The sequence below is a fragment of the Eutrema salsugineum genome, unplaced genomic scaffold (genome assembly GCF_000478725.1).
Source record: "Eutrema salsugineum unplaced genomic scaffold, Eutsalg1_0 scaffold_6, whole genome shotgun sequence".
NCBI classification, from domain to species: Eukaryota; Viridiplantae; Streptophyta; class Magnoliopsida; order Brassicales; family Brassicaceae; genus Eutrema; species Eutrema salsugineum.
The window spans coordinates 6,029,370-6,054,350 of NW_006256547.1; the positions used below are offsets into that span (position 1 = coordinate 6,029,370).

Here is a 24,981-nt window from a genome sequence, read left to right on the forward strand (position 1 = left end):
TTCGAATGAGTTAGTATTATCTTCTATTGAATTTTTTGGATGTGGGTATACAGCACTTATTTATTAATAAGTGCTGTATACTATTTATCCGTTATATGACCAATATTGTTAGCATTACAACGACGAGATACAGTCGACATAACCAAAAACCAACCACAGTGCGTTACACAAAAATCTGATGGCCAAATGTATTTAATTACTATTTTCTTTTAAAATCACTTTTACTCATTTATAAATTTTACATATTTAGTCAATAAATATGTAAATAAATCACACATAATATTAACATATCTAAAAATTAATATATATATATATATATATATAAATACAGTAACACTTTTTCTTCCTTATACTTTTATCAATTTATGCAAAATTTACAAGACTTAAACTCTAACTTTTGAAAAAATAGCACAGTAAAATTTATGAAATCATGTTTTCTGTAAAACTAATTATTTGTAAGTTACATGGTAACTATCAAAATAATTGAAAATGCTTTGAAAGTATTTATCATATATACAATACATTGTTTGATGAATGTAGTACTTACTAATCAAAATACAATAAATCAAAAACAAAAATTAATGTGCTTTGTTTGTACATTTTTGTTATTATTGATTTTCCAAAAAATATTTTAGAAACAAAGTGAAAAATATATAATACATTCATCAGTTTAAATACTTTTGTCTTCAATCAAAAAAAAATTTCCTTGCTTAAGATAGAATACAAAGATGCCATGACGGATGAATTATGGCACAAGGTTGAGGATGAGCTTAGATCATTACACTTTGAATAATCATTGTGTTTTCGATCTCCCGTTTTCACTCTTTTATCAGATTTAAAATATGCATAAACTCGAAAACTTGAAATTAGTCAGATGGCCAAGTTTAATAAATTCATAATTAAAAAAATGTTTGTGATTGGTCTTCTCATTTACGATCGACATCTTATGAAGTCCTTTTTGGATGTGCCAGACCTAGAAATTGAATTACAGCAACTAGTCTCGTATTTGTCTGGTTTAATAATATCGCTTATCTTAGTGAATTTTACAGACTTACAGAGTCAGCTTTTCAAGCCTGCATTGAGTGAGCATAAGGGGAAAATGATCTCAGATGGCATCCGGGGGAGAGATTGAGCTTCAAGAAATAGTCGGTTTTAGAACTGCACTCATTAGAACTGAGGATTTAGATTCGAAGATTCGAAGATTACTTGTTTTACTATATGATTTATTATATTTTTTAGAGCCCAAAGAATGCTTGTTTCATGAGGCCACACTTTGGTTGTTTTATGGGGTCACATTTTGAGATTTACAACCCAAAATTGATTCAAACTTACCCAAAAAAAACAAAAAACAAAAAACAAAAATAATCCAGTAATAGCAGTTTTGAGAGCTTGAACTAATAAGTATGAGAACGACTGACGTTATAAAACGCCGTCGTTGGGCTCTATTGGCATATCATGTAAATTAAGTAACATCACAAGGTTAATTTTGTCATAACGGAGCAAAAGTTCAAGGTTAGGGTTTTTGCTTCATATAGACGAGGTGTGGCTTTGTCCAGTCGTCGCCAATTGCTGCTTGCTGCGTCTTCTACATCTGGTAAACAAATTCGTCTTTCTCTTGGGATTCAATCTTATATATGTACAAATAGGATCAAAACGTGTTTATATCTGTTTAAATTTAGTTGGTGGTTTAACTCTGCTTGAGAAATTCTTGTATCCCCAGCCCTGACAATTAGATGCTATAGTTTGAGATCAATTTTGTGTTGTTGTCTGCTTACTGATAAAGATTTTACAATGTCCTTTTTTTTTTTTTGTAGCACTTGAAAAAGCTTTAAAAAATCTCCAAAGATGCAGAACGAAGAAGGTCAAATCACTGAGCTTTACATTCCAAGGAAATGGTAAAGATTCATATAATATCAATTCTGTTTTAAGGAAGTGATTATTATATGAATCTGATAATTTAACCTGTTCGATTTTTATTTTTGCAGTTCAGCGACGAACAGGTTGATCACTTCAAAGGATCATGCTTCCGTGCAGCTCAACATTGGTCATCTAGATGCTGATGGAATCTACACCGGCCAGTTCACTACCTTTGCTCTCTGCGGTTTTGTCCGTGCTCAGGTTTGTCGACTTTCCTGCTGTATCAAATCTTTTTTTATAAAACTCTATTAGCAATAGAATTGGCACTAAATCATTCATCTTATAATTTTCACCAAACTCTGTTTTTGGAAACGATGTAGGGTGATGCTGACAGTGGAGTCGACAGGCTCTGGCAGAAGAAGAAGGTTGAAACTAAGCAGCAGTAAGAGCAATAAAAGCTTGTTTTCTAGATTTTTCAAAACTTTGTTGTTTATCCGGATGTGAACTTATGTTTTCTTTTTCTTCTCCCGCAATGATAATATTGGTTTGAAATACTGAGATGGTTGGTTCTTATTTTCCCGGGAATTATTAGCTCTATCTTGTGTCATTTATACAATTTCAAGTCGTATCGAGCCAAAATAAATCAATGATAGTATAAGAGCATATACAACTATAAGATTTGAGATAGTGAATACCGAAAAAAGAAAGAATGTGTTTGGATATATTGTAATGTGTACTGAAACAGAGAATCTATATCATATATTATTAATAAACGAGAAGAATGAACGAAGATGGAAGAGACTCGGGATAAATCAGGTTTTGTATATGATGATTGATGAATGATGAAGGGATCGCTTGGTTTGGTTACTGAGTGATTAAGGTAGAAGACTGCATCCGGTTAGCTTACTTTGAGATTTGCAGACCAGCTTGATACTTTTGAGTTAATGTAATTGTCTGTACCAAAGTAACGGTCTGCGAATTCTCCCATGCCTGGAATCACACGCGAGTCCTCATTGAGGGAGGCATCGATTTCCGAAGTCACAATCTTTACCATCGGATATTTCTTGCAGAGCGCGTGAATACCTTGAGGTGCCTGCAGATTTTTTGCTTGTGTTAGTAAAACGTTGGTGATCACTTCATTAACCAAGACAGAAATTCAACAATGAGGTTTTGTTTGGTTGGTCTGATTACTGCTATAAGGTTGAGAAAGATGATATGTGATTCTGGAACTCCCTTGCTAATAAGCAAAGATATAGCTTTCACTGCAGAGTTCCCTGTTAACACATTTGAAAGGTCAGACATTTCTTTAACAACTGACTCGAAAGATGTAACCTTTGTTTAGCTTTTTATATCGGTTACTGAACCTGACGCTAGAACAGGGTCAAGGAGGAAGACATGTCGGCTTGAGATATCTTTCGGTAACTTCTCATATATTAACTGCAGGAAACAACATCCGAATGAGAAATCGTTGAGCTGAGATGTTGCACGTATTTACAGACAAGGGAATCAGACCTGACGACCATCGTTATTCTCTCTGTGAATTAAGATTTTACCAATCTTAATTCCGTTGCAGCAAGCTCTTAGAGCATTCTCCATGCTTTCTCCACTGTAGGTACCGAAAACGTAAAGCTACGAAGCAGAAACACACTAACCGGAAAAGAAACGAGACAGGCCAGTAATGTAATAGATACCTTCTGATCACTGAGACGCCACACAATCTCTTGCAGAAATCGACCCCGGTGTACACTGACCCTGATAAGTTTTAAGAGAACGTCGTTAAACTGTTTGGAAGAGAGAGACAGTCGCACAAACATTACCTGTTGGAGTGGTTATCTGTTTCTCTGTGAAAGGAAGATGACCAAGTCCATGTTCCACAACCTGTGACAAACATATAAAACTCCAGTTCTTAATCTTTGATCATTTTATGAAAATCATATATGGTCGGAAATTTGATGTTTTGTTAGGTGGTTTTTACCAGTCGAATCAATCGGTCAGCGTAAAAGACGAAATCGTGTTTTGTTGTGTTGACGTCACGGATAAGAGTATGCATTCCCTTGATCTGGAACGTAGAAGAAATGATGAAGATGTTTGAGTATATCTTACAGAGATTGTGTTGGCACAGCTTTGTACGGATATGCTGCACAATGAGGTCAATAGCAACATCATTGTCTCCTCCTCGTGGGATGATTATATCAGCATACTTCATCGATGGCTGGATGAATTCATCAAAGCTCGGCTTCACAAACTTGGTATACTGTAAGCATAACAAAAATCAACGTTTTGATGATGAAAATCTAGAAAACGACATCAAGACACATTCAGATTCACATTATGATTGACCTGTTCAAGAACGTTTTGGATGTTTCTTCCTCTCTCGACGGTATCACGCTGTATTCTTCTCGAGAGTCGTACGTCAGCATCTGCATATGTAAGAGAACAGTGTCTCAGAGACTCAAGAAAATAATGTGTGAATCATTTGTGGCCTTCTTAAAGATTCAACTAAGCTGAGGATAGAAACCTGTATCAACGAAGATCTTCATGTTCATGAGATTACGAACTTGAGGATCATTAAGAACAAGTATTCCCTCTAAGATGATTACATCAGCGGGATTAACCTGGATTTAGAAAGCGATTATTAGACCTGTGTAATGTTGCTTTGGTGACTGATTGATAAATTTTCTGTATCTTTTTCAAGCAAATGTACCGGACTTGCAGATTCGATGCTCTGGTGGATTTTGAAATCATAACTCGGGATGCTCACTGGTTGGCCAGATCGTAATTTCTCCATACACGAAAGCAAAACCTCAGTATTGAACGCGTCTGTGTACGTAGTTGAATCAAACGTGAGAAAACAGATTCTCGATTTGTGGATACAGAGAGAGGAATCGATATGTTACCAGGATGATCGAAATTATAATCGTGAACCTTCTTCAGTTTTTCCTCACTGAGCGAATGATAAAACGAATCCTGCAAAAATCATTTTGTTTCTTCTCCAATTTTCCCCAGTTCCGTGACCAATAATTACAGATTATTATGAGTGAATGATAATTACTTGATTCACAAGCACGACACGTTGATCGTGTAACTGAGACATTATCATATTGCAGACCGTCGTCTTCCCGGAGGCGGTTCCGCCGGCAACACCTGAATGAGAAGATCGGCGAGATAACTTACACCGAACAGATCGGCAAAATCAATATTGAGAGAGAAAGGAAGAGAGACAAAAAGGAGTTTTATCGTACCGATCACGAAAGGCTGTTTAAGAGGAGCGGGAGCTGAAGGGCAAACATTGTCACTGATCGACAAGTGATCTCTGAAGCCATTAGACAATTTCTCCATATCTTCTTCTTTGATCGTATCACCTAAAGCTTACTCATAAAATTAAGAAGAAAAAAAAAACAAATCGCTCTTTGATAACGTATTCAAATCAATGGATTAATTGAAGAAACAGCACGTATCTCTTTTTTCCTGGGGAAACGGCCTATATATATACCCGAACTATGACAAAATGTGCAAATTAGTACTTAAACTATACAAACGTTCAAAAACATACCTAAACTTATATTTTTTTAATCTTAGTATTTAAGTTTGATAATCAAGATTAAATGAGTCTTTTGTCATTTAATGAATGCTACTTTTTGTAGATTCAGTGCCAAATTTGTGAAGTTTAAGTTTTTAGATCCCTTTGAATTGCACCAACAAAAAAAAAACTGTTTATATTTGAGAATGCAAGATAAGTTTAGATCAAGGGTTTGCTATTTTTTTTGAAAAAAAGGATAATAGATCATAAGCCTTTGTTATCAAATTTTAAAACATTTAAAAAAAAAAAAAACTAAATACTGGACCCAGGCCAGTTGCCCCACTCGCCATAGGTTAGGGCCGGGACAGCTTGGTGGAGATGAACGGCAAGAGCAGAGATTTGAGATTCCTTCATTCCTCCATAGCTTCACCACCAACTTCTGTAATCTCAACTCGCTCCATCAATGGGGTGATTTTGGTGAGAAGAACCTCTGTTTCCGAATAAGCCAAGAAAATGAAGTGAGAAAAAAAAAGAGACTCAACTCATAGAAAGCAGAAGATTGAAACTGGACTCAATCGAAGGTTATGAGTGAGTAGGCAAAGGCTGAGGCTAGCGTTACTAGTTCAGATATACTTGTGCATTTCAGTATCCACAAGCTCAGAGACACAAATTTCTTGGTTTCCCTGAGCCGTTATCATGTCCTGTTTGATGAAGTAAAGAGAGAGAGTGGCTTACCAGTTTTCTTCGTGAATGAATAGCCTTTGCTGCTGACATAGGTTCTTGGGTTTGGTTCCATGTAATTCCTGAGATATTCCTTGTTCCCCTGTTAGCCAATAACATATCAATGACAAGTTCTAAGGCAACGGAAAAAAGACAGAGGTAATGTCTACGAGATGGTAAATTACGAGTAGCCAATCGGAGTTTTGTAGATTAGTTAAAGGCACTGGTCATAGCACGGCGAAGACAAACCTTTGTGATCACGCAGATGTCCACGTTGCTACCACTACCCAGGTCATTGAATATACCCGAGCATATGGCTTCAGCAACCAGCTTAATTCCTTCATCCCTCTAGAGGATTTTGTAACAAGAAATCAATCAGACGAGAAAAAAACATGCATCTTAAAATTGAAAGATGAATGTTTTCGCGTACTTACAGTTAGACCTTCTTTATACTTAGCCTCAAACACAGACATAGCAGCAAGAGAACCAGAACCCATTGTAGCGAATGGTAGAGTGTCAGTTGAACCGTGTGGATATATCTGTGTATAAGACAAAAATTCAAATGTGACAATGAATAACAACAAACAGACCAAAACACTTATCTCCTCAGAAAATAGCACCTGTCGGGAGTTTGTAACTTACAGTATGCAGATGAGGCCCAGTGATATCAACTCCACCGAGCACAAGAGCAGCTGAGACATGACCTTGATAGCTGAACGAAACTTGAGAAGTTAGGTAATCTGTGTTTCTTTATGACGAGTTTCTGGACGAGATAAAAAAGAATTACCTGAAGAGATGCTTTTTGAGAAGGGTCAAAGCAGTGATAACCCGAGAGTCTCGGCCAGTCTGGTAACGATGCAACCGCAGCTGTGAGCTGACCATATCTGGACAGTGAAAAATAAGCCAATGATAACTGAAGCATTTAGTTTTGTGGAGCGGGGCATTATGTTACATTCTAGTTTGTTTCACACAGAAAACAAATATCTGTCACACCGAGGATAAAAACGAAATACCAGTAACTGCTTCAGTGTCAGCAGCGGTTCCAGCGCCACAACAATATATGTTTGGTGCCATGTAGTGGATTTTCTCACAGTTCTTATCAGCAACAATAGGTCCCTCAGTTGCTCGGGTATCTGCGCCTAGTATCACACCGTCCTATTCAAACCCGGATATAGAAGTCAGCGTTATTATAGCTACCACAATCATTGACTAAACAGCAATATAACCAACAATGGAGAACAAGAACAAAAACATCTTCACATGTTTAATTGCTGTGGTTTAGTAAATTACACGGAGAGGCAGGGCTAATAGAAAAGCACCATTACATTGGCACTAGGCAAAACGTACTTGTAGATGAAACTTTTAAACTGATCTATAATGAGAAAAGGAAGATACTTGCGAGTAATTGCTTATACCCAAAAATGTTTGCAGGTACTACTACTAAACGATAAGTAGAGCAATCTAATCGCTATGACTGCAATACTGAAATGGCTCAGATTTAGGCCTCAACTTCTTCACTAATCAAATTCTAGGGACATTTAGGTGCTTCCACAATAAAAGAAGAAACCAATGCATAGTAACACAGTATCGGTAAGTCTCGGCTCATTCGTGCAAAGTTTAATAACAAAAAAGATTCAATGACTAGTTAGAATAAGGGTAGGACAATCCTGTGCATTCAAGAAAATGTGGGAGAACAAAACAGACCTGGAAAATCAAACCGACGATGGTAGTTCCAGTCTTCAAGAAAGAGGGAGCTTTAAGACCCTTTTGTATAAGCATATCATTTCTCTTACACATATCGAAGCTGAATCCACCCTTTGGGGGAACATCTACGGCTGATTGAGACATTTTTCAAATTGACCACTCCTACAATAACAGCGAGAAAGTAATTTAGCATCAAACGATTACTCCGACGAACTCTTTTTTTTCGAAATTGTCAGAAGCAAGTCGGCATTAGCTGGTTCATTCAATATCAGCGACACCGTAAAGACAAATTAAGAATCGACATAGTATATACCCTTAATATATTTACGAGTAAAACCCAATGTAAGTAAATCAAAATCCTCGGATCGAGAACATAGAAGACTGGAAAATCGCGTGGGAGTTTTACCGGAATCGAGAATAGAGGTTTCAAGACGAGAAAGTGTGAGAGTGATGAAGAAAAAGAAAAAAGGCTCGACTTGAGAAAAGTAATTTACCTTGACGAATTTTGCTTGAATTGGAGAAAAAAATAGAAGACGAGAAGAAAGAGCTGAAGCAAGACCAGAAAGATGGAGAGATTTCTTCTTCCCCAATTAAACCTTTAGAGACACAGACGCCACCTTAACGTCTAGGGACATTTTGGTCTTTCTAAGGTTACTAGAGATTCAACTCTAAGTTTGAATGGGCCCTTTCTTTCTTGTTGCTGAGCCCATCTTTCCATCTCTCCATAAGAATTTCTTCAGATCAAATCCATTTACATGTGATAATTTAAGGGTTTCTAAACCAATTTTGGGTTCGGTTTTAGTTCAAATCATTTAGATTTTTGTTTTTACTTTTTGTTTAGTCTAAACGCTCTAAGAATATTTAATTAACCAAAATTAGTATAGATTGTAGAAGACATTGAAGAACATGTATACCATTCATAGAGATTGTACTAGAGACCAGAAAATCTGCAGACCGGCCATTTCAATAATTTGATCAAAGTCTTGCAAAATCAGAACCGGTTGAAAACCCGTCCATGTAAGACCAACTCGGCATAGCACTGGACTGATATGAAAAGGAAAAGAAAAAAGAAAACCAGAATCTACACTAAACCGGCCATAATCCAGACCGTATTGAACAGTCCAGCCTAAGCTAGCGACCGAGCTTCCGAGCATTCTTGACTGCTCCTACATAGAAATGCAATCTCCATAGCATTATGTTGTCCTGCTGGAAACACAGTTAGTTCGAAATGCTGTTAATATTCCACTTTAACTTACCGGACCAGGTTCTATCAACTATATGTATTGTGTCTTACCGACTGTTCCAGGTTGACTATAACCTCATCAAAGAACTCTTTGCCAGATCTTATGCAATGATTTGCCACTATTTCGGCGATGCGGTGAAGATTTCCTTCAGGTAGCTCTTTGATTGATTTCTGAAGATCTCGCTTTTCACCATGAGTCATAGGTCTGTTTTACAAGAGTGTCGTCAATAAGTAACCACTAGAGAAGAATGTCTCAATTATACATGAAAGACACTTTCTTTCATTGATCATAAAACAGCACAAAAACAAAGAGCTATTAGACAACACTATACCTGCAAGTGGCCACTACATCGTCAAGAAGGTTTTCGAGTTCCTGCTGCATATTCTCCAGCTTTTCGAAGCAAACCAAAAAAAAAAAACAAAACAAATATTAGCGCTTCTATCAGTCACAGGATGTAGCTACATTAGATCTTTAGTTTTTGTGTTAGCAAGAAATGACAATGTGAAAAAGATGTTCTGTAAATTTAAAAGAGAAAGTTCATTACCTCGGAAAGAAGAGCATGTGAATCCTGGGACATTAATCTCTTGACAAGATCAAGGTCAGATACCAGATTCTGTATATCATCTTCCTAAAGGAACAAATACGAGAGAGGAAGAAGAAATACAAAAAAAAACATCCAGTTAGAAAATAAATGAAATGATAGATTCAATTACACTTGAAGAAAACAGATAACAAAACAAAAAAGTAAAAGACATACTGTTGCCCCTCCGGATTCATCAGGAACAACAATAGACTGTAAAATGCTTGGAGAAGAAGACGCACAATTGTTTGCCATCTGTGAAATTAGGTGCATGCGGCATACACGTTGCTGCATCTGCGATTCGCAAAAACTGCATCGTATTGAATACTTTATGCATCATACTAGCATAAACGTATGTTCAGAGGTAGAAATTTTGATGTACCTCATCGATTTCTGGAGTCAGGTTCTTCACGCACTGCCTCAACAAGACATTCAATTTCTCTTTATTGAGATTTGACATCCCAGCTCCTATTGCGGTGTTGGAATGCCTCACAGTGGCTTGTAAATCATGAAGCGAGATCCTCTCTTCTTGAGACAAGAACTCAGCTACTTGAGATCTGTAGCTACCAAAAGAGTCTGCATGTCTGACTCTTAAGGTTTCAGATGAAGGAGGCGCTTCTGCTAATCTTTTAGGCATAGCTTTGATAGACACTCCACTGTACGCACAGAGCTCAAATCAATGGAAAGCAGACAATTCAAGATTCAGAGCAACATAAACACTATAATATGCTGATAAGCCTTTTTTTTGGACAAAGCTGATGAGCCTTATTAAAGGCTTGTTTTATTTAAGAAGTTAAGATCTCCATGGAGCAATGAATCGAGTTCTTGGATAATAATACATAAAAACCAAGATAGAATGGGGAAAAAAAATATGTATAATTCCAACTCTAAGGGATAAGAACCCTTTGAAAGCTACTGCAGAATTAATGTGAACAGAACATATAATATAAGGCAAAGCATATAATCAAAATTCAGAGTAACATATCGAGACAGAACTAGTCAATATGGTATTCACGAAACTCTCAAGTTCCGGTTACAGAATTTTCAATCCAAAATTTCTACAAGAAAGCTAAACATTTTGGGATTCATGAATTAATTGAAACGACGGTCGACGAGAACTCACCGAGAAAAATCGAACGGCCGGAGATTATAGTCGCTGAAACAGGCGGAGATCGTTATCGAAGGGGAAGCCGAAAAGGTTGATAAAAGGTGAGGACTAAAAAAAAAAAAAACTGGATTTACTTCGAGCCGAAAAAGGACCAAACTCCAAGCTATGTTCAGATGGAACACGTGCGTGCGTCCTGGGCCACCACATAGCTTACGTCAGCGATTATACTTTACATAGACCCACGTACATATAAGCAAACTCTTCCTGGGCCTTCCAATTGAAACAATTATATGGGCCTTTTTCATAAGCCCATTTTTAAAATAAAATACTCAAACTTTTTTTTTTTTGTCGTCAATACTCAAACTTACAGTATGATTTAATTTATTTTATTTCCTCCAATTGTATGATTGATTTATTCTCAAGACATTGATACATTCTGAATACTGTTTATCTGGATTTTTTCAGTAGCAACAAATATCGAATTTTAAGTACAGTATCACTTACCGGATATCAGATTTTATTTGTCAGCTTTAAGTTATTTTTAATGATTTGGAGTTGTTTTATTATTTACCATCTACTATTGAGCTACCACCACTGAATAATAGTCCAACTTTCACTTACCGTAGACGATTTAAGTTGTTTTCATATAACATTTTGATGTTATCGTATGGACGTGTCAAGATCCTCTCTAAATTCATAGAGTCTGGACTTAATTTGAACGTCATTCCATAACGGAAGGTAGATCCATTCTGATGAAACTAAACTAACTAGACTAGAAGAAATCAAATCTCACTAGGAATCAAAAATTGAAACTAGAAATATTACAATACTCACGTGTTCTCTATTGCCTCTTGAAAGTTGAAAATTACCATCACCACATGTTCTCTCTTTTACTAACAAAAGATGAAACCAATAAAATTTTATGACAAGCTCCGATGGACCCGGTCAACCAAAAACTTCGGTCAAATCTGTAAAATTCCTATATATTTTAACTTGCTTCCTCGTTAATCTCCCCAAAAACACTCTTTTCTTCCCTTTAATTTTTTTTTTCACCGTCACCATAAAACCACTTAAGAGACACAAAACAAGACGTAATTAAATAATTAATTACAACAAAAAAGACTCGCATTCACACAAAAAAATGACGATGACCCTTAAGCTCCTATCTCTCGCCGTCGCCGCATTGGCCATAACCACCGTATTCGCCGCCGATCCACCAACACCAGCCGGCGCGCCGAAATCACACGGCGACAAAAACTCATCTCCTTCTCCCGCCGCCGCAGCATCCCCAAAATCACCCGCCTCTGCCCCAACCTCGCCGCCTATGGCTTCTGCTCCGACCACCACCAAGAAAAACACCACCGCCACACCAAGCCCTTCTCCATCATCAGGTGGAGGCGCCACCGCAAAGCCTCCGAAATCGTCGTCAGCCAAAACTCCGGCTTCAAGTCCCGACTCAAGCTCCGGCGATGACTCAGAAGGTCCCACCAGCTCATCCGAGTCGCCCTCCGCCTCGTCTCCGCCAGCTCCGACTCCAGACACGACTCCCTCGCCGGCCGCCGACGAAGGAAACGCCAGCGACGGTCCTGAAGCTTCACCTCCGACGGGAAGAGCCTCATTGCTCGAGATCTCTGTCTCCGGGACTGCTCTCGCCGCCGTTGCATGGTTCTTCTTCATATGATTGAAGGTTACTATATTTTGGATTTCATATTACATTTAAGATTTTATTATTATACGTCTGATATCTAATTTTTTTTAATACTCCGGTTCGATTTTCAACACGGTAAATTCGTGCATTGTATGGAGGTTAGGATTTGGTGTTGTAATAAATGTTTTACTTTGTGTTAATCTATTGTCTTGATCATGTAATCTTTTAGTCGTTATATCAATAACCATTTAATTCTTATGGTTAAAACGGTCTATCTGTAATATAAATCCATAGTTAATCACTGGATAGTACGTACATCTTCTAACGGACAACAATGCGGATGATCCATAATAAAGCAATTTTCATAAAAATCATCGAAATTCAATTCAAACCTAAGTGGGATAGGTACTATACTTAAACACAAAAAGGTAAAATATAAACTACAGCTTGTGAATGTTGTGTAGATTTATATTAAAAACAATATTAGAATAACCATAAGAGCACCTCCAATGGTGTATTAAGAAGAGTTCATGTATGGGGTTCAAACGATTTAAAAAAAAATAAAAAAGCCTAATTTATTGATGATCCGCCTCTTACATAAGGATTTTTAGAACCCATTTTTATGGGGTTCATCAGAAACGTGACGTTTTCTGATTGGAAGAGATTTTTTTTTCCTGCAAGAGTCTCTCTCTTTCCCGAAACAATTTCACTTCTTAAAAATTTTAGTCAACCACTTCTTCTCTTCATGCGATATTCCGACTGCGAATTCTGAGACATCAAATACGAAATCGAGACCGCCATCTCCATCTGCTTCGTTAAGCGAAGTGATTTTCCTATCGATGTGTTCGCTGTTGTTAATTTCTGGGTTTGTGTTAGCGAAATTAGAATTTTTTCAGATTTGGAGAAAAATTTTGGGATTCGATTGTTTATTCAAATTAGGGTTATAGTGTGAATCTGTATAACAATAATCTTAAATGGTTTACTCTTTCGTAAATCACTTCATCTGATTTAGGGGTTTATGAAATCTGTTATCAAGTTTTTTGGGTTTGATTTTATTGCCTATGAACTCTAAGTGAGGATCACCATTGGAAAATAAAAATTGATGGAGTTCTAAAGTTTTAATTCTTCAAAATTAAATGAATAAAATATTGGTGATGAACCACAAGTGGATATCACCATTGAGGTTGCTCTAACATCATCTCCATCGGTGGGTTCTCAACCCAGTATCTCAACATTAAAAAAATAAAAATAATGAAAAGAGGAAAGAAAAAGTCAAAACCGTTTTTCATTTAAGAAGTTTTAGATACTCACCCAGATACCCAAATAACACTTGTATACTTTCTACTGGTTTATCTTTTAATAAAAAAAAAATAAACTAAATGATTAAATATACTCACTAATATTAATATTTTAATCTTCAGAACCTCATTTTGACAAACTAACCGATGGAGATGCTCAAGGACGTTTAATGTATATGGTTTTTTTGTGTTGTTTTCACTTATAATATACATGCATCTGAAAGAAACAATTAACAAGTTACAAATACCCTAACAATATTCTAAAAATAAAATAACCATATTTTGTTATATAGAGAGAGAAAAAAGGAACATACTCAAATATGGGTAAAAAAAAAAACAGGAAAAAAACGTACCGTAAATAGCAACTCACCTAATAAACACTTAACCAAATACGTCCATCTAATTCACAACTTTAAATTCTCAATCTCCAACTCCTCTTTCACTTTAATTCTCCTTGAAGGTTTCATCGATTTGCTCGGTTAAACTCACGGAGAATCATCGTAAATATATACAAACAATTACACAAATATAACCCGAAACAAAGTTTCATTCAACAAAAGAGCCTAGGGGATCAATATCAACACATACATATATTGATTACCATGGCGAGCCATTTCTTCCTCGTCTTCCTTGTCGTAATTTTAACCGTCGTTGATGGAACTTTAGCAGAAGATAACGACAAACCTCAACCTGTAGTGGACAGGAAATCATCAACAGCAGACAACACTACAAAGAGCTTGATAGATAGTCTTGGTCCGTCTCAAGATTATCCGGATTACGAAATCCCTAAAGAACTTGCACCGGACGGTGTCGAGGTGGTGGGTGATTACGTGCCCATTAGCCCTACCGGAGGACAAGGTGATCCGCTTGCACAACCCGAAGCGGATATGAATGCCAAAACGTCGCCGTCTGGCTCTGCCTCTAGATCTTCTTCAACCGTTTTGGCTGTTGTTGTGGCGGGAGGAGCCAGCTTATTTTTATTTTGAAGCCGAGAATATGAATGATGCCATTGGATTAACCACCTTATAGAGTGTGCAATATGAGATGCATCTGTGTTTTGTGTAACGTCGAATTTGTTTGTATGTTGTGTTTTTTGCTGATGTTATAATACGATCGAGTGTGTGATATACGCTAGATTTGTAATCTATACATATTTGCCTCTAATTCTTTTAGGCATTCAGAAGGTTATATCTCGACAAAAAAAAAAAATCCTTTATTTTCTAGATTTTTGAGTTTCCTACATATTGAAGTCAAAGTTATCTATGGTATTCATAGTTATGACTATTTTAGTAACACTTTTGAAAAAACAAAGGAAAGTAATCAAGTACATATGGTAAATGTACTATACTTATTTCATGCACATAATGACATTTGAAACATTGTTTTTAGAACAGAACCTTCCAAAGAATATATATCAAATATCATTATATATATGAAGTATCATTGTAATCTATATATGAATCATTGTATCAATTATCAAGATCATGACGAAAAAAAAGGTATAAATTCATTGTTAGTAGGACAACAAGCTTAATTAGTAAAATAAAACGGTGAGAGTTTTGTATCCATATATATAAATGGTAAAGAATGGTGATTTCAATTCAATTGAGATAAAAGAACGGTAAAGCAAAAGTAGAGACAATCATATAAAAACTACGAGAAAATGGCCATATTGCAATCTATCTATCTTTCAGACCGCTTGTATTGTACCACTTGTTCTTAATTCTTTCCGTCTACTAGATTAATAACCAACTACTATGCTAGTTTAATAAAATCTATACCTATATATCACACTCACAAAAATGTTTACTGTCCTAGAAAATTGGACGTAAACAGCGTGCTCTTTCGAGTTTGGTTTCACGTGTGGGTGTGGCCGACAACTTTATGGCATTAGTGTTATATTTGTATGTCAACTCACAAAGATCAGTGACATTCCCTCTTCGTCATTGGCTGAACAAAATCTTTCTAGACAAGGCTTTACCGTTCCCTATAATACAATGATCATCTATTATATTATTGGAATTTTTTTCTCAAATCACTAAAACAAGTCCACATTCTATTCATCATACTTATTACATAGTTAATATTTTTATTAATACGTTTCGAAATTTGGTCAAAAAAGCTTCGAACACCGACAACGGAAAAGAGACTAAATTATTTAATATAATATGATCTCTGATAGGGGGAGATTTCCAAGTGAGAAATGAGAAAAAAAGAAAAATTCGAAAGTTTTTGTTTTATCGAAATTAGAATTAAAAACAAATAACGAAATGGTTTCTAGCCTGAAAAATATATTGATATAAAATTTGAAATTCATCTCTTGCAAATGTCTAGAGACATAGCAGACGCATTACACTTGTAACAGTACATTGAAAGTTTTAAAAAGAGAAAGAAAAAAACACTCTTACCATTCGTGAACACTTAACATACGAACCATTGCATACACAATGATCCTTTTCTCTCTTAATGATTTCATTATCATCAACAGCGACGACCTCGTCGACAGCTAAGAGTGCCTGCCGTTGTCGTGATGGAACCAACAAGGGACGATGGCCTCGCACTCAGGCTCGAAGCTCTTGCATAAGTTGACGAAGCTCCACCACCGGACTGCCGGAAATAAGCTCCGTTCAACAACAGATCCCCTTCCGATCTCCAGTTCCAATCTCTCCATTGACTTTCGGGTGCATCTTCATGTTTTGTAACCTATTAATTGTTTAAACATATAAATAGACACACATAAATATATATATATGCAAATGTCACATTTCATTTTATTGTCATCTATATATGACTCACACATGCACATTGTCGCAATTAAATCACGATTATGACAACACTAGTACATTACTACAAAGCGTTATTAGGCTATATATATGTGCATTAAATTAAAATATTGTAACCTACCTCTTTATTAAATCGAGTGTTAGGAGCGAGAAATCTATTGCCTTGGCTGTATATCGTCGGAGATGCACTTCCACCGATTGCATACATTTCCCAGTGAGTATAATCATTGTTCACCACATGAAAATATCCATGCCTGCACCTGTTTATCATAACAAAAACCCTCAATATTAGTGAAATTTTAAATCAATCAAATGTTAACTAACATTTTCTTTCACTTTTATATATGGTTTAACAAAAAGTATATAAATGGTCTCCTAATTAACTTTTCATCCACGCATCTCCCTAGATACAATGCACGAATCCTCAGAACGTCAATGATAACTTCTCCGTAGGATATAAATTAGATAAAAATCAATATTGTAATTAGATAAAAATCATCTGAAATTAGATAAAAATCAATATTGTATATAACGAATGGTCGACACTTGCTTTTTTGGGGTCATTTATTTCGATTCATATATGTATCATTGATTTAAAGAAAGAAATCTTATATATAGCGATGTGATCGATCGGTGGTGGTTTAAAAAGTCTCATTCCCTTTTTGTTGACTTTTGTATACTTTATAGTGTCAAGCTTTCACATGCAAGCTCTTTATGCGCGTGCGTCGCACTTCGCACGCAAAGCCTCTATATACCTATATCAATGTGACTATATATTTGTGCGCTCGGGTAGGGGTAAAAAGGTCGTTTTGCATACCGTGGCATCCTTTGAACGAGCCCTTCTCCGAAATGGTTAAACGCAATGGTGACTTGCATGTTCTTGTCCTGTGTATAACTATCGCTATGCCCTAAAAGCATGACCTTGTCATGGTGCGTCATGTGGTTGTTCGATATGGTGATAGCCGTCGAACCATGTATGGCGTCTATGAGACCATCATCACAGTTTGACAACGTACAATGGTCAATCCATACGTGTGTCCCTCCAAATATCGCCACGGCATCTCCATCCGACGGTACCCACCATCCGGTATGACGTGGACCATCTCTAATCATGCCACCTATAACACACAAAATAAAATATATTAATGAGAACATGTTTTATACAGAAGTTTTGCTTCTATGTATGTACTGAAAAATTAATCTAAATTTGTGCTCACCTGAACCTGGTTTGCAGTCATGGATGTTGATGCCATGGATGATGATGTTAGTTGCATAGTGGATCTTAATGCAAGGTCCATTGCTAATGTGAACACTTGAGCCTCTACCATCAATGGTCTTGAAAGATGTGATGATGAGTTCTTTCTTGAGCCTAATGACCATATCTCGCTTGAAAATGATCCACAATGGTTCTTCTTGTGTGACTGCATGTCTTAGTGTTCCTGGTCTAGGGTTTACTGGATCGTCGTTGACCGGATCTGTAACCACGTAAATTCGACCATCACGGCCTCCAATAGCATTTTTGCCAAAACCGATTGCACAATCAGCTAGTCTTTGGCGGTTTGTCTCCCAATGTGGGTCGCATCGCCAACAATCATCGATTGGATTTCCGGTTCTACAAGATAGGTAGGCCAGGCTCCTCCTTGACGCATTGAATACACTTCTACAAGCAGATACGTAAAATGGAAAAGTATTCCTGTTAATTTTAAAATCGGTCCAATTACATGTGAACATATCATGGTCGTTTGTGGGAAACACTAGGCACTAGCTAGCTAGGAAAACCCGTTGTAAAAAAGGCCAGCTAGCTAGTGTTAGAACTTAATATGAAAATATTTATTTCTCCTAAATTGTTTTCTTGATTTAAGATGAATCAAATAAAAATGCAATCATCAGAAAATAGTTAATATAATAAAATAATAAATTAATATAGTGAGTAGTTTACATGTTCTATGATAGGAAGCTATATTGTGAACAAAAAATAAGTCTCGTTTTTCGGTTAAAGGGATAAGGGTATTCTTAATTTTAGAGCTTGGTTTACCAAATTTCTGTTGTTTTGGGACTTGTAAATCTGTAAATGTGAGTGAGCCAGAGTAAATCATAATTACAAGTTCTTTGATAGGAAACTATAATGTGAACCAAAAATAAGTTTCGTTTTTCGGTTCAAGGGATAAGGGTATTCTTAATTTTAGAGCTTGGTGTACCAAAATCCTGTTGTTTTGGGACATGTAAATCTGTAAATGTGAGTGAGTCAGAGTACATCATAATTAAAAGTGAACGAAAAAAGAATGCGAGACGTTTCTTCACATCGAATGAAAGACGTTTATGTAATTTAGCTGCTAGCTACATTTTATATATAAACGATTGTATCACTAAACATGTAAAATATACAAAGCAACACGGCTATATTTGAATTAAACATATATGCTAATTTTTCATTTAAAGAAGTACTAATTTAAACGTACCTATTAACTTCGTCGACTACTAGATTCGGATCTTGAACATGCGGCAACGAACTCGAAGAAAATGCAATCGTATTACCGATCAATAGGAGAAGTATAAAAGTATAAACAATGGGATTATTAGAACATGAAGTCATTGTTCTAATCAAAATGAGAGAAGAATATTATAAAAGAGAGAGGTTTTCGATTCGTGTATGTGTTGTTTGAAAGTATATAAAGAGGAAGAGAGTTCCGGGAGTGGAGGCGTGATTTATTTTTAAATTGTGAGAGATATAAAATAGTTTTTTTTTTATTAAATTGCTATGGGACCTACGTTATCGTAATTTCAGGTGAGGATAAACGGTTGTCGGTTAATGTTGTGAAACCGTTAATTGGGGTTCTTACAAGTTGTAGTAGTCAAAAGTGTTTGCAGAAAGTCAATATTTTTGACATTGCGGAGTGCGAACGATACCGTTTTAGAGGTTTTTCCCCCTCACATTTGCATTCAAAGAACGATATCACAGCAACATTTCTTTCTGTGTGTTTAAAACGAAATTATTATCTTTGTAAAAAGTAAAACCTAAAATCGTTAATTGACCATGTTCGTCAAAAGTAATTTGCTTAAAGTCAACTATTTTGGCATCCAATACGATACCGTTTCGTGTTTCCCTTAAACTTTCACCGAACAATTTATTTAGGACATCATATAGGTGTTGTGATGATGATTCTTAACAGAAATATAGGATCTTGGATTTATATTTCTTCACACTCCTAATCAGATTTTTGTTTTATGTCAACCACATACTTAAACATAAATTTGGACTCCTCGAACGAGTAATCCAATAAAAAAAAAAAACAAAATTTACATAAACCATGACAAATCTAATCCTTAGCAAATGGGGTAAAACAATCTGGTCTTTAAGATTTGAGAATTTACGGAAATGAAAATTATGATATCTATATATGAGGAATTCAAACTCATCAAGGGAGTTGGAGAAGGCATTAGGCATACCACTTATCAGACATCTGCGATTAAGTTTTGTTTTGTCATTTGTATTAAACCTTCAAGATGGGCCCTAATTAAAGACTTGATAATAAGATGCATATTAGAAAGCTTCACTTTGTAGAGTCGCTGTTCTAATGCTTCTGTAAGCCCAATAAGAAGACATACTTGCAAGCTAAAAGTAATAATTCTTTTTGAGGTCAATTTGACAAAGTTGCACTTTCTTATTGCTGTAACGAATTCATTTTTTATTGAAAGGTTGAATTAATTGTTCAACTAGAAAACTGTTTACAAAACATGGAAATATTAAAGAAAACAGATGTAATAAATTTTGCCGGATACGTGACATCCAGAGTTAGATGATTTTACAAGTTGTGCTTAGATTTTATGGACACGATATTTTTCACCGCATATTAATCAGTAAACGTGAGATTTGATTGATGTAGCATGGCTTAACTTACCATCAATACATTTTTAATAAGAAAAAACAATTTTTATGATTTTGCAATTATTTTAAACATCGATATAAAGATTAAAATCGTGCATGGTGGATGCCAAAATAAGAAATTTCGCAGCGGAATTTAGCTGGAGAACCCAAGAGACTTAGCTGTAACTGTAAGTACAAAATTCTGCCATTATGCAGTCTAAAGCATTCTAAAACTACAAAATGACAAAAAGAATCATATTTGGAAAAAGAATCATATTATGGTCCCAAAAAAATAATCAACAAGTGTGCAATCATTAAACTGTCATTTAGATTAATAATAAAATGCCAGCTGTATCATCCCTAATCTAAATTGATAAATGGCCTTACTTCATTTACCAAAATTTTGATATGATATTTTTTTTGCAAAATACTTACATATAGTTGTGCGGACACTTTTTTAATTTCCATTCTATTTTTTTCTGATAACATACAAAATAACATACTGTATTTTTTAATCACATTATGACACACAATCACAATTAATAAAAAAAATCGCGCTATCATCTTGAAAAAAAACTTCGTTTAGTGACAATTTGTCACCTATTTTTCTGCAAATATTGTCGAAAATTTAATATTCGTAGAAAGAAAACCCAAAAAAATATTCATTCCGGACCTAAAAGTAGCCGCCGCCAGGCCCGCCACAGTGTTCTTTTCTTTGCTTTACTTCCGATAAAACTATACACATTTATCTGATGGTATATAATAAAGGGATAAAGTGTATTTATTAACTGCAAATTTCGGCATTTTCATGGCGTCTCCTTTGATCTTATTTCGTTTGACCTCTATCTGTAAGTTTAGTTATTCGCTAATGCGTTAAGCTCAAGCATCAACCAAAAAAAATCATTAGAGCAGATAACTAGAAATTTATCCTTCTTTGCTTCTTCTTCATAAGACTTTTCGGACAGAGAGGTCAGTTTTTTGCTGGAGAAAAGATTTTCGTCAGTTTTTGGTTCTCGTGTTTAATTTTTAATTTCTTTTATCTACTTTTGGGTCTATCGAGAAGAGAAAACAGTTTCTTAACTGCAACACTCAAATCTGTGAAACCCATGTGAGACTTAGCTGTATCAAAGAGAGAGGTTTCGTTTTGTTTGTTTAAAGTAATTTTTACGATTTGTGTTACAGAGAGCTTCAACTTTTTTGTTTAGAAGAAGAAAAAAACTCACTTTAGTGCGTTTAGTTTCTCTCCAGCTCTTGTTTACTTCGTTTTAGCTTAATTAAGTCATTTTTCTGTGCTTCCAGGACTCCAAATTCGACACCAAAATTTTGAATTTTTATATATCTCAGGAGGGTGTTGACTGATTCTTGAGATGGGTTTGTGTTAAAATTCGTGGATTAGTCGAAAGATTCAACTCATATCAGATGGAGCCTCCAGAGGGATTTCGTGCTTCTTTGTTGCAGTTCATAATATTCCTTCCTTATTTCATTGGTTTGCTGTTTCTGGGTGTCATCAAAGGTATGAATCTGAGAGTTTAATGTTAACATTGCTTTTATGTTTCGCACTTTATCTCTTGATTCTTTTATCAGGTGTCACTAAAAGTCGGAACTTTCGATGGATTTCTAATTCTTTAAGCCCAATTTTCAATTTGCTCAGACAGATTTCATGAGGGTTTCTTCTGTTAAGAACATAACTCACCAGAGGATTTGACTTCTTTACATGGATGTTGACTTTAGTTGGTTTACTTGATTGTTCTTCATAATCATGCTGGATACTATATAGCTAATTAAGTTTCTGAAAGTTTAAAGTCAAGCATTTTGATTCTGTTTAAGATAGTGTATGATTGAAGGAGTTCTGTTTTCATCTGTTGTTAGCAAATAGCAACTATGGGCTCCTCTATTCTTTCTTTTCAATCAAATTCAACACTTAATGCATAATGACCTTCTTATCATTCACTGGTTCAGTGCGCCGTTTCTGATCCGAAAGACTGTTTATTTGCTGCTTAGGTATCGTTTTGTGCCCACTCGTATGCCTCGTTGTGACTATAGGCAACTCTGCGGTCATACTATGTCTTTTGCCAATCCACATCGTTTGGACTTTCTATTCATTAGTAAGGTAAATAACTCCTCTGCTGAAATTTGTATGTCCCTCTCCAATCCCTTGTTAAAGACCTCGTTGTTTTGATTCTTTTCCAGTGCCAAACAAATAGGACCGATCTTCAAGCTCTTTCTATGCTTATGTCTTCCTGCGGCGATCATTCTCTGGCCAATTCTTGGTATTTTAGCGAGTGTTCTTGGAGGAGCTTTATATGGTTTTCTCTCCCCAATTTTCGCTACCTTTGATGCTGTTGGCGAGGGCAAGCCTTACCCGCTTTTCCATTGCTTTTATGATGGAACTTGGAGCACTCTCCAACGCAGCTTCACCGTTGTCCGCGATTTTAAAGATGTTTGCTTTCACTCCTACTTCTCTCTTATGAGTGAGCTTAAAATATGTTGCCCGGATCGCAAATATCATGAAATAAGGTATGTATTTATACAGTTCACTCATGATCACGATCTTCCCCATTGCACCTTACAATGTTTTATCTCTCCTCAGGCTACTTCAGTTACCAGGAGCTTTGGTAGCTTCAGCTCTCGGGGTTCTTGTTGATTTCCCAGTGATCTCACTCGTTGCCATATGCAAAAGCCCTTACATGTTGTTCAAAGGATGGCACCGTTTGTTTCATGATTTAATTGGCCGAGAAGGTCCATTCTTGGAGACAATGTGTGTCCCCATCGCAGGCCTAGCGATCTTGCTATGGCCTTTGGCTGTCACCGGTGCGGTTCTTGGATCAGTCGTCTCTAGTATCTTCCTCGGTGCTTATGCAGGAGTAGTCTCATATCAGGAATCATCGTTCTACTATGGACTCTGCTTTGTAGTTGCCTCTTTGTCCATTTACGACGAGTATAGTACCGATATACTTGACATGCCTGAAGGATCTTGCTTTCCAAGGCCTAAGTATCGAAGAAAAGAAGCCGAATCAACGCCTTTTTCAGGTCCTATACCAAGACTTGGCTCTGTCAAGAACACGGCTTCAATCAGAGCAGGATCAGTCAGAGTCCCTATGGTTGATATTAAGCCTCTCGACGTAAGCACAAGCTTGCTTATTTCCACTTGAACCCAATAGGAAAAAATAAAAACTTTTTGGCGTTTTTTTTTTGACTTTGATGTCTGTTGAAATCTTGCAGCTTTTGGATAGTCTCTTTGTGGAATGTAGGAAGTTTGGAGAAGTTTTGGCGAGTAAAGGGCTGATAAATTCAAAAGACATCGAAGAGGCGAGATCTAGTAAACGCAGCCAAGTGATCAGCGTTGGCTTACCAGCTTATGCACTTCTTTACGAGATTCTACGCTCCGTAAAAGCCAATTCGTCCGGCTTGTTACTCAGTAAAGTTTCAATCTTTTTTCTTCTTGTTTTCTTGACTTTCACTTTAACTATGAAGTAATAATCAAGAAACCAACAAAATCGACCCTAGGACACCATTATATTTGAATGCATTTTCTTTGTAGGTGACGGTGTAACTGAACTAACTACCAATAACCGACCTAAAGACGCCTTCTTTGATTGGTTTCTGCATCCGTTTTTGATACTCAAGGAGCAAATGAAAGCTACAAACTTGTCTGAGGAAGAAGAAGAGTATCTCGGAAGATTGGTTTTGCTGTATGGAGATTCAGAGAGGCTAAAGAACTCGTATGCTGATTCTGCTTCTCCTCCTCTCACTGAGCGTAAAAGAGCCGAAATTGATGCCTTTGCTCGCAGGTTTTAAAAACCGCCTAAAAGTTTCGATCTTTTCGATTGTGGTTTTCCAAATTTGAGGTTTTTATTAAACTATCTTTCTGTTTGTGCGTTTGTTAGGATTCAAGGGCTAACGAAAACTGTATCAAGGTATCCAACATTCCGTCGACATTTTGTGGATTTAGTGAAGAAACTATCGGAGGATTTGGACCAAAACCATGACGGTTCGGTTAAGGACGAAGAATCTATAACAGAAGCGCCTGCTCCGGTTAGGATATTTTCCCGGATATTCAGTCAGAGTCAAAGATCTTTCAGAAGAAAAGGGAGTATCAATGGATCCGATCAAGAATCGCATAAAGGTGTCTCAAAGAATGTAGATATCGTTTAAACATGTGACGTGTGGATATTTGCAATTTAAAGCTCTTTGCTCGAAAAAATGTTGTTCCTTGTAAAGATTTTTCAGACGGATTTGTTTTGATTTATAATAGAACAGTGTATGTTTTCGGTTAAGAAACTGTAATTTGTGAAAGTTCCCTAACACTAAAGAAAAACTGCATAAAGTGTTCCTCCTCTCTTTCAAAACGCGACGCAGTTCTTTTTCTTCTTTTAGGTGAAGGAAATCCAATGAAATAAATCCACGTGTTAGATAATTCGGCGCCCTCCTCGAGACGAGCACACGCCTTTGAAAATATCCAGTGGTGTGTTCGCCACGATTGACCTAAGTCGGTATCCACAATGAACGGTCACAATATCTCGAAGCTTTACTTGTTCAAATGATCTACGGCTATTCGACGTAGATGAAGCTGAGCCTCACATTTACAAATATGCACACGTAGCTAATCTCCTGTGTGTATATAAATATTTAGATACCCCAAATCGTTAATTTT

General features: G+C 36.3%; 8 protein-coding genes across 15 annotated transcripts; 3 read left to right on the forward strand and 5 right to left on the reverse strand.

Annotated features, from left to right (window-relative positions):
- Positions 1 to 1,496: 1,496 nt before the first annotated feature.
- Positions 1,497 to 2,461, forward strand: LOC18013259 (40S ribosomal protein S21-2). The gene is made up of 4 exons (XM_006395379.2): positions 1,497 to 1,594; positions 1,815 to 1,895; positions 1,986 to 2,118; positions 2,238 to 2,461. Exons 2-4 carry the CDS (start codon positions 1,846 to 1,848, stop codon positions 2,301 to 2,303), a joined length of 249 nt encoding a protein of 82 aa, XP_006395441.1. The 5' UTR covers positions 1,497 to 1,594; positions 1,815 to 1,845; the 3' UTR covers positions 2,304 to 2,461.
- Positions 2,462 to 2,700: 239 nt separating this feature from the next.
- LOC18013345 (uridine kinase-like protein 5) lies at positions 2,701 to 5,196 on the reverse strand. 2 transcript variants are annotated; one of them, XM_006395378.2, is made up of 13 exons: positions 5,100 to 5,196; positions 4,910 to 5,001; positions 4,755 to 4,824; positions 4,562 to 4,677; positions 4,376 to 4,472; positions 4,198 to 4,277; positions 3,833 to 4,111; positions 3,675 to 3,735; positions 3,549 to 3,609; positions 3,370 to 3,463; positions 3,222 to 3,294; positions 3,049 to 3,131; positions 2,701 to 2,950 (listed from the first exon to the last, which is right to left on the reverse strand). In XM_006395378.2, the coding sequence occupies exons 1-13, from the start codon at positions 5,194 to 5,196 to the stop codon at positions 2,756 to 2,758; spliced, it is 1,398 nt and encodes a 465-aa protein (XP_006395440.1). In that variant the 3' UTR covers positions 2,701 to 2,755. The 2 variants fall into 2 exon arrangements, with proteins under 2 accessions (XP_006395440.1, XP_024007052.1); XM_024151284.1 differs by having other exon boundaries at positions 3,222 to 3,279; positions 5,100 to 5,185.
- A 363-nt stretch (positions 5,197 to 5,559) lies between these two features.
- On the reverse strand, positions 5,560 to 8,405 carry LOC18013277 (proteasome subunit beta type-7-B). 2 transcript variants are annotated; one of them, XM_006395380.2, is made up of 9 exons: positions 8,296 to 8,405; positions 7,802 to 7,963; positions 7,111 to 7,252; positions 6,885 to 6,981; positions 6,740 to 6,809; positions 6,532 to 6,636; positions 6,347 to 6,445; positions 6,113 to 6,200; positions 5,560 to 5,867 (listed from the first exon to the last, which is right to left on the reverse strand). In XM_006395380.2, the coding sequence occupies exons 2-9, from the start codon at positions 7,943 to 7,945 to the stop codon at positions 5,788 to 5,790; spliced, it is 825 nt and encodes a 274-aa protein (XP_006395442.1). In that variant the 5' UTR covers positions 7,946 to 7,963; positions 8,296 to 8,405; the 3' UTR covers positions 5,560 to 5,787. The 2 variants fall into 2 exon arrangements, with proteins under 2 accessions (XP_006395442.1, XP_024007053.1); XM_024151285.1 differs by having other exon boundaries at positions 8,208 to 8,359.
- Positions 8,406 to 8,754: 349 nt separating this feature from the next.
- LOC18013431 lies at positions 8,755 to 10,863 on the reverse strand. 2 transcript variants are annotated; one of them, XM_006395381.2, is made up of 7 exons: positions 10,749 to 10,863; positions 10,008 to 10,281; positions 9,803 to 9,919; positions 9,590 to 9,673; positions 9,377 to 9,435; positions 9,096 to 9,249; positions 8,755 to 9,004 (listed from the first exon to the last, which is right to left on the reverse strand). In XM_006395381.2, exons 2-7 carry the CDS (start codon positions 10,260 to 10,262, stop codon positions 8,933 to 8,935), a joined length of 741 nt encoding a protein of 246 aa, XP_006395443.1. In that variant the 5' UTR covers positions 10,263 to 10,281; positions 10,749 to 10,863; the 3' UTR covers positions 8,755 to 8,932. The 2 variants fall into 2 exon arrangements, with proteins under 2 accessions (XP_006395443.1, XP_006395444.1); XM_006395382.2 differs by having other exon boundaries at positions 8,755 to 9,007.
- Positions 10,864 to 11,824: 961 nt separating this feature from the next.
- LOC18013432 lies at positions 11,825 to 12,533 on the reverse strand. Its single transcript, XM_006395383.2, has one exon. The coding sequence runs from the start codon at positions 12,408 to 12,410 to the stop codon at positions 11,841 to 11,843; it is 570 nt and encodes a 189-aa protein (XP_006395445.1). The 5' UTR covers positions 12,411 to 12,533; the 3' UTR covers positions 11,825 to 11,840.
- Positions 12,534 to 14,268: 1,735 nt separating this feature from the next.
- Positions 14,269 to 14,743, forward strand: LOC18013426. Its single transcript, XM_006395384.2, has one exon. The coding sequence runs from the start codon at positions 14,282 to 14,284 to the stop codon at positions 14,663 to 14,665; it is 384 nt and encodes a 127-aa protein (XP_006395446.1). The 5' UTR covers positions 14,269 to 14,281; the 3' UTR covers positions 14,666 to 14,743.
- Positions 14,744 to 15,969: 1,226 nt separating this feature from the next.
- On the reverse strand, positions 15,970 to 19,103 carry LOC112083533 (putative pectate lyase 11). The gene is made up of 5 exons (XM_024151665.1): positions 18,922 to 19,103; positions 17,680 to 18,122; positions 17,280 to 17,580; positions 16,584 to 16,722; positions 15,970 to 16,382 (listed from the first exon to the last, which is right to left on the reverse strand). The coding sequence occupies exons 1-5, from the start codon at positions 19,053 to 19,055 to the stop codon at positions 16,161 to 16,163; spliced, it is 1,239 nt and encodes a 412-aa protein (XP_024007433.1). The 5' UTR covers positions 19,056 to 19,103; the 3' UTR covers positions 15,970 to 16,160.
- Positions 19,104 to 21,077: 1,974 nt separating this feature from the next.
- LOC18013416 (uncharacterized membrane protein At3g27390) lies at positions 21,078 to 24,629 on the forward strand. Of its 5 annotated transcripts, none has more exons than XM_024151661.1 (8): positions 21,078 to 21,175; positions 21,627 to 21,840; positions 22,329 to 22,437; positions 22,518 to 22,844; positions 22,918 to 23,449; positions 23,550 to 23,745; positions 23,869 to 24,118; positions 24,215 to 24,629. In XM_024151661.1, exons 2-8 carry the CDS (start codon positions 21,747 to 21,749, stop codon positions 24,480 to 24,482), a joined length of 1,776 nt encoding a protein of 591 aa, XP_024007429.1. In that variant the 5' UTR covers positions 21,078 to 21,175; positions 21,627 to 21,746; the 3' UTR covers positions 24,483 to 24,629. The 5 variants fall into 5 exon arrangements, with proteins under 5 accessions (XP_024007429.1, XP_024007432.1, XP_024007428.1 ...); XM_024151664.1 differs by having other exon boundaries at positions 21,130 to 21,175; positions 21,672 to 21,840; XM_024151660.1 differs by having other exon boundaries at positions 21,143 to 21,296.
- The last annotated feature ends 352 nt before the right edge of the window (positions 24,630 to 24,981 follow it).

What these genes read in the sequence shown, in the direction of transcription:
- LOC18013259 (XM_006395379.2), top strand. Translation starts at nt 1,846, where the DNA reads ATGCAGAACGAAGAAGGTCAAATCACTGAGCTTTACATTCCAAGGAAA. An exon ending in CTTTACATTCCAAGGAAATG is followed by an intron (nt 1,896 to 1,985) that starts GTAAAGATTCAT and finishes TTATTTTTGCAG; the next exon opens with TTCAGCGACGAACAGGTTGA. An exon ending in GCGGTTTTGTCCGTGCTCAG is followed by an intron (nt 2,119 to 2,237) that starts GTTTGTCGACTT and finishes GAAACGATGTAG; the next exon opens with GGTGATGCTGACAGTGGAGT.
- LOC18013345 (XM_006395378.2), bottom strand. Translation starts at nt 5,196, where the DNA reads ATGGAGAAATTGTCTAATGGCTTCAGAGATCACTTGTCGATCAGTGAC. An exon ending in GAAGATCTTCGTTGATACAG is followed by an intron (nt 4,278 to 4,375) that starts GTTTCTATCCTC and finishes TTACATATGCAG; the next exon opens with ATGCTGACGTACGACTCTCG. An exon ending in TCCAAAACGTTCTTGAACAG is followed by an intron (nt 4,112 to 4,197) that starts GTCAATCATAAT and finishes TTATGCTTACAG; the next exon opens with TATACCAAGTTTGTGAAGCC.
- LOC18013277 (XM_006395380.2), bottom strand. Translation starts at nt 7,945, where the DNA reads ATGTCTCAATCAGCCGTAGATGTTCCCCCAAAGGGTGGATTCAGCTTC. An exon ending in TCGTCGGTTTGATTTTCCAG is followed by an intron (nt 7,253 to 7,801) that starts GTCTGTTTTGTT and finishes GGGTTTGAATAG; the next exon opens with GACGGTGTGATACTAGGCGC. An exon ending in TTCATTCACGAAGAAAACTG is followed by an intron (nt 5,868 to 6,112) that starts GTAAGCCACTCT and finishes ATTCGGAAACAG; the next exon opens with AGGTTCTTCTCACCAAAATC.
- LOC18013431 (XM_006395382.2), bottom strand. Translation starts at nt 10,262, where the DNA reads ATGCCTAAAAGATTAGCAGAAGCGCCTCCTTCATCTGAAACCTTAAGA. An exon ending in TGACTCCAGAAATCGATGAG is followed by an intron (nt 9,920 to 10,007) that starts GTACATCAAAAT and finishes TGCGAATCGCAG; the next exon opens with ATGCAGCAACGTGTATGCCG. An exon ending in GATGTAGTGGCCACTTGCAG is followed by an intron (nt 9,250 to 9,376) that starts GTATAGTGTTGT and finishes CTTGTAAAACAG; the next exon opens with ACCTATGACTCATGGTGAAA.
- LOC18013432 (XM_006395383.2), bottom strand. Translation starts at nt 12,410, where the DNA reads ATGAAGAAGAACCATGCAACGGCGGCGAGAGCAGTCCCGGAGACAGAG.
- LOC18013426 (XM_006395384.2), top strand. Translation starts at nt 14,282, where the DNA reads ATGGCGAGCCATTTCTTCCTCGTCTTCCTTGTCGTAATTTTAACCGTC.
- LOC112083533 (XM_024151665.1), bottom strand. Translation starts at nt 19,055, where the DNA reads ATGACTTCATGTTCTAATAATCCCATTGTTTATACTTTTATACTTCTC. An exon ending in GTAGTCGACGAAGTTAATAG is followed by an intron (nt 18,123 to 18,921) that starts GTACGTTTAAAT and finishes ATCTGCTTGTAG; the next exon opens with AAGTGTATTCAATGCGTCAA. An exon ending in CTCGTTCAAAGGATGCCACG is followed by an intron (nt 16,723 to 17,279) that starts GTATGCAAAACG and finishes TATGATAAACAG; the next exon opens with GTGCAGGCATGGATATTTTC.
- LOC18013416 (XM_024151661.1), top strand. Translation starts at nt 21,747, where the DNA reads ATGGAGCCTCCAGAGGGATTTCGTGCTTCTTTGTTGCAGTTCATAATA. An exon ending in GTTTCTGGGTGTCATCAAAG is followed by an intron (nt 21,841 to 22,328) that starts GTATGAATCTGA and finishes TTTGCTGCTTAG; the next exon opens with GTATCGTTTTGTGCCCACTC. An exon ending in TTCGTCCGGCTTGTTACTCA is followed by an intron (nt 23,746 to 23,868) that starts GTAAAGTTTCAA and finishes TTTTCTTTGTAG; the next exon opens with GTGACGGTGTAACTGAACTA.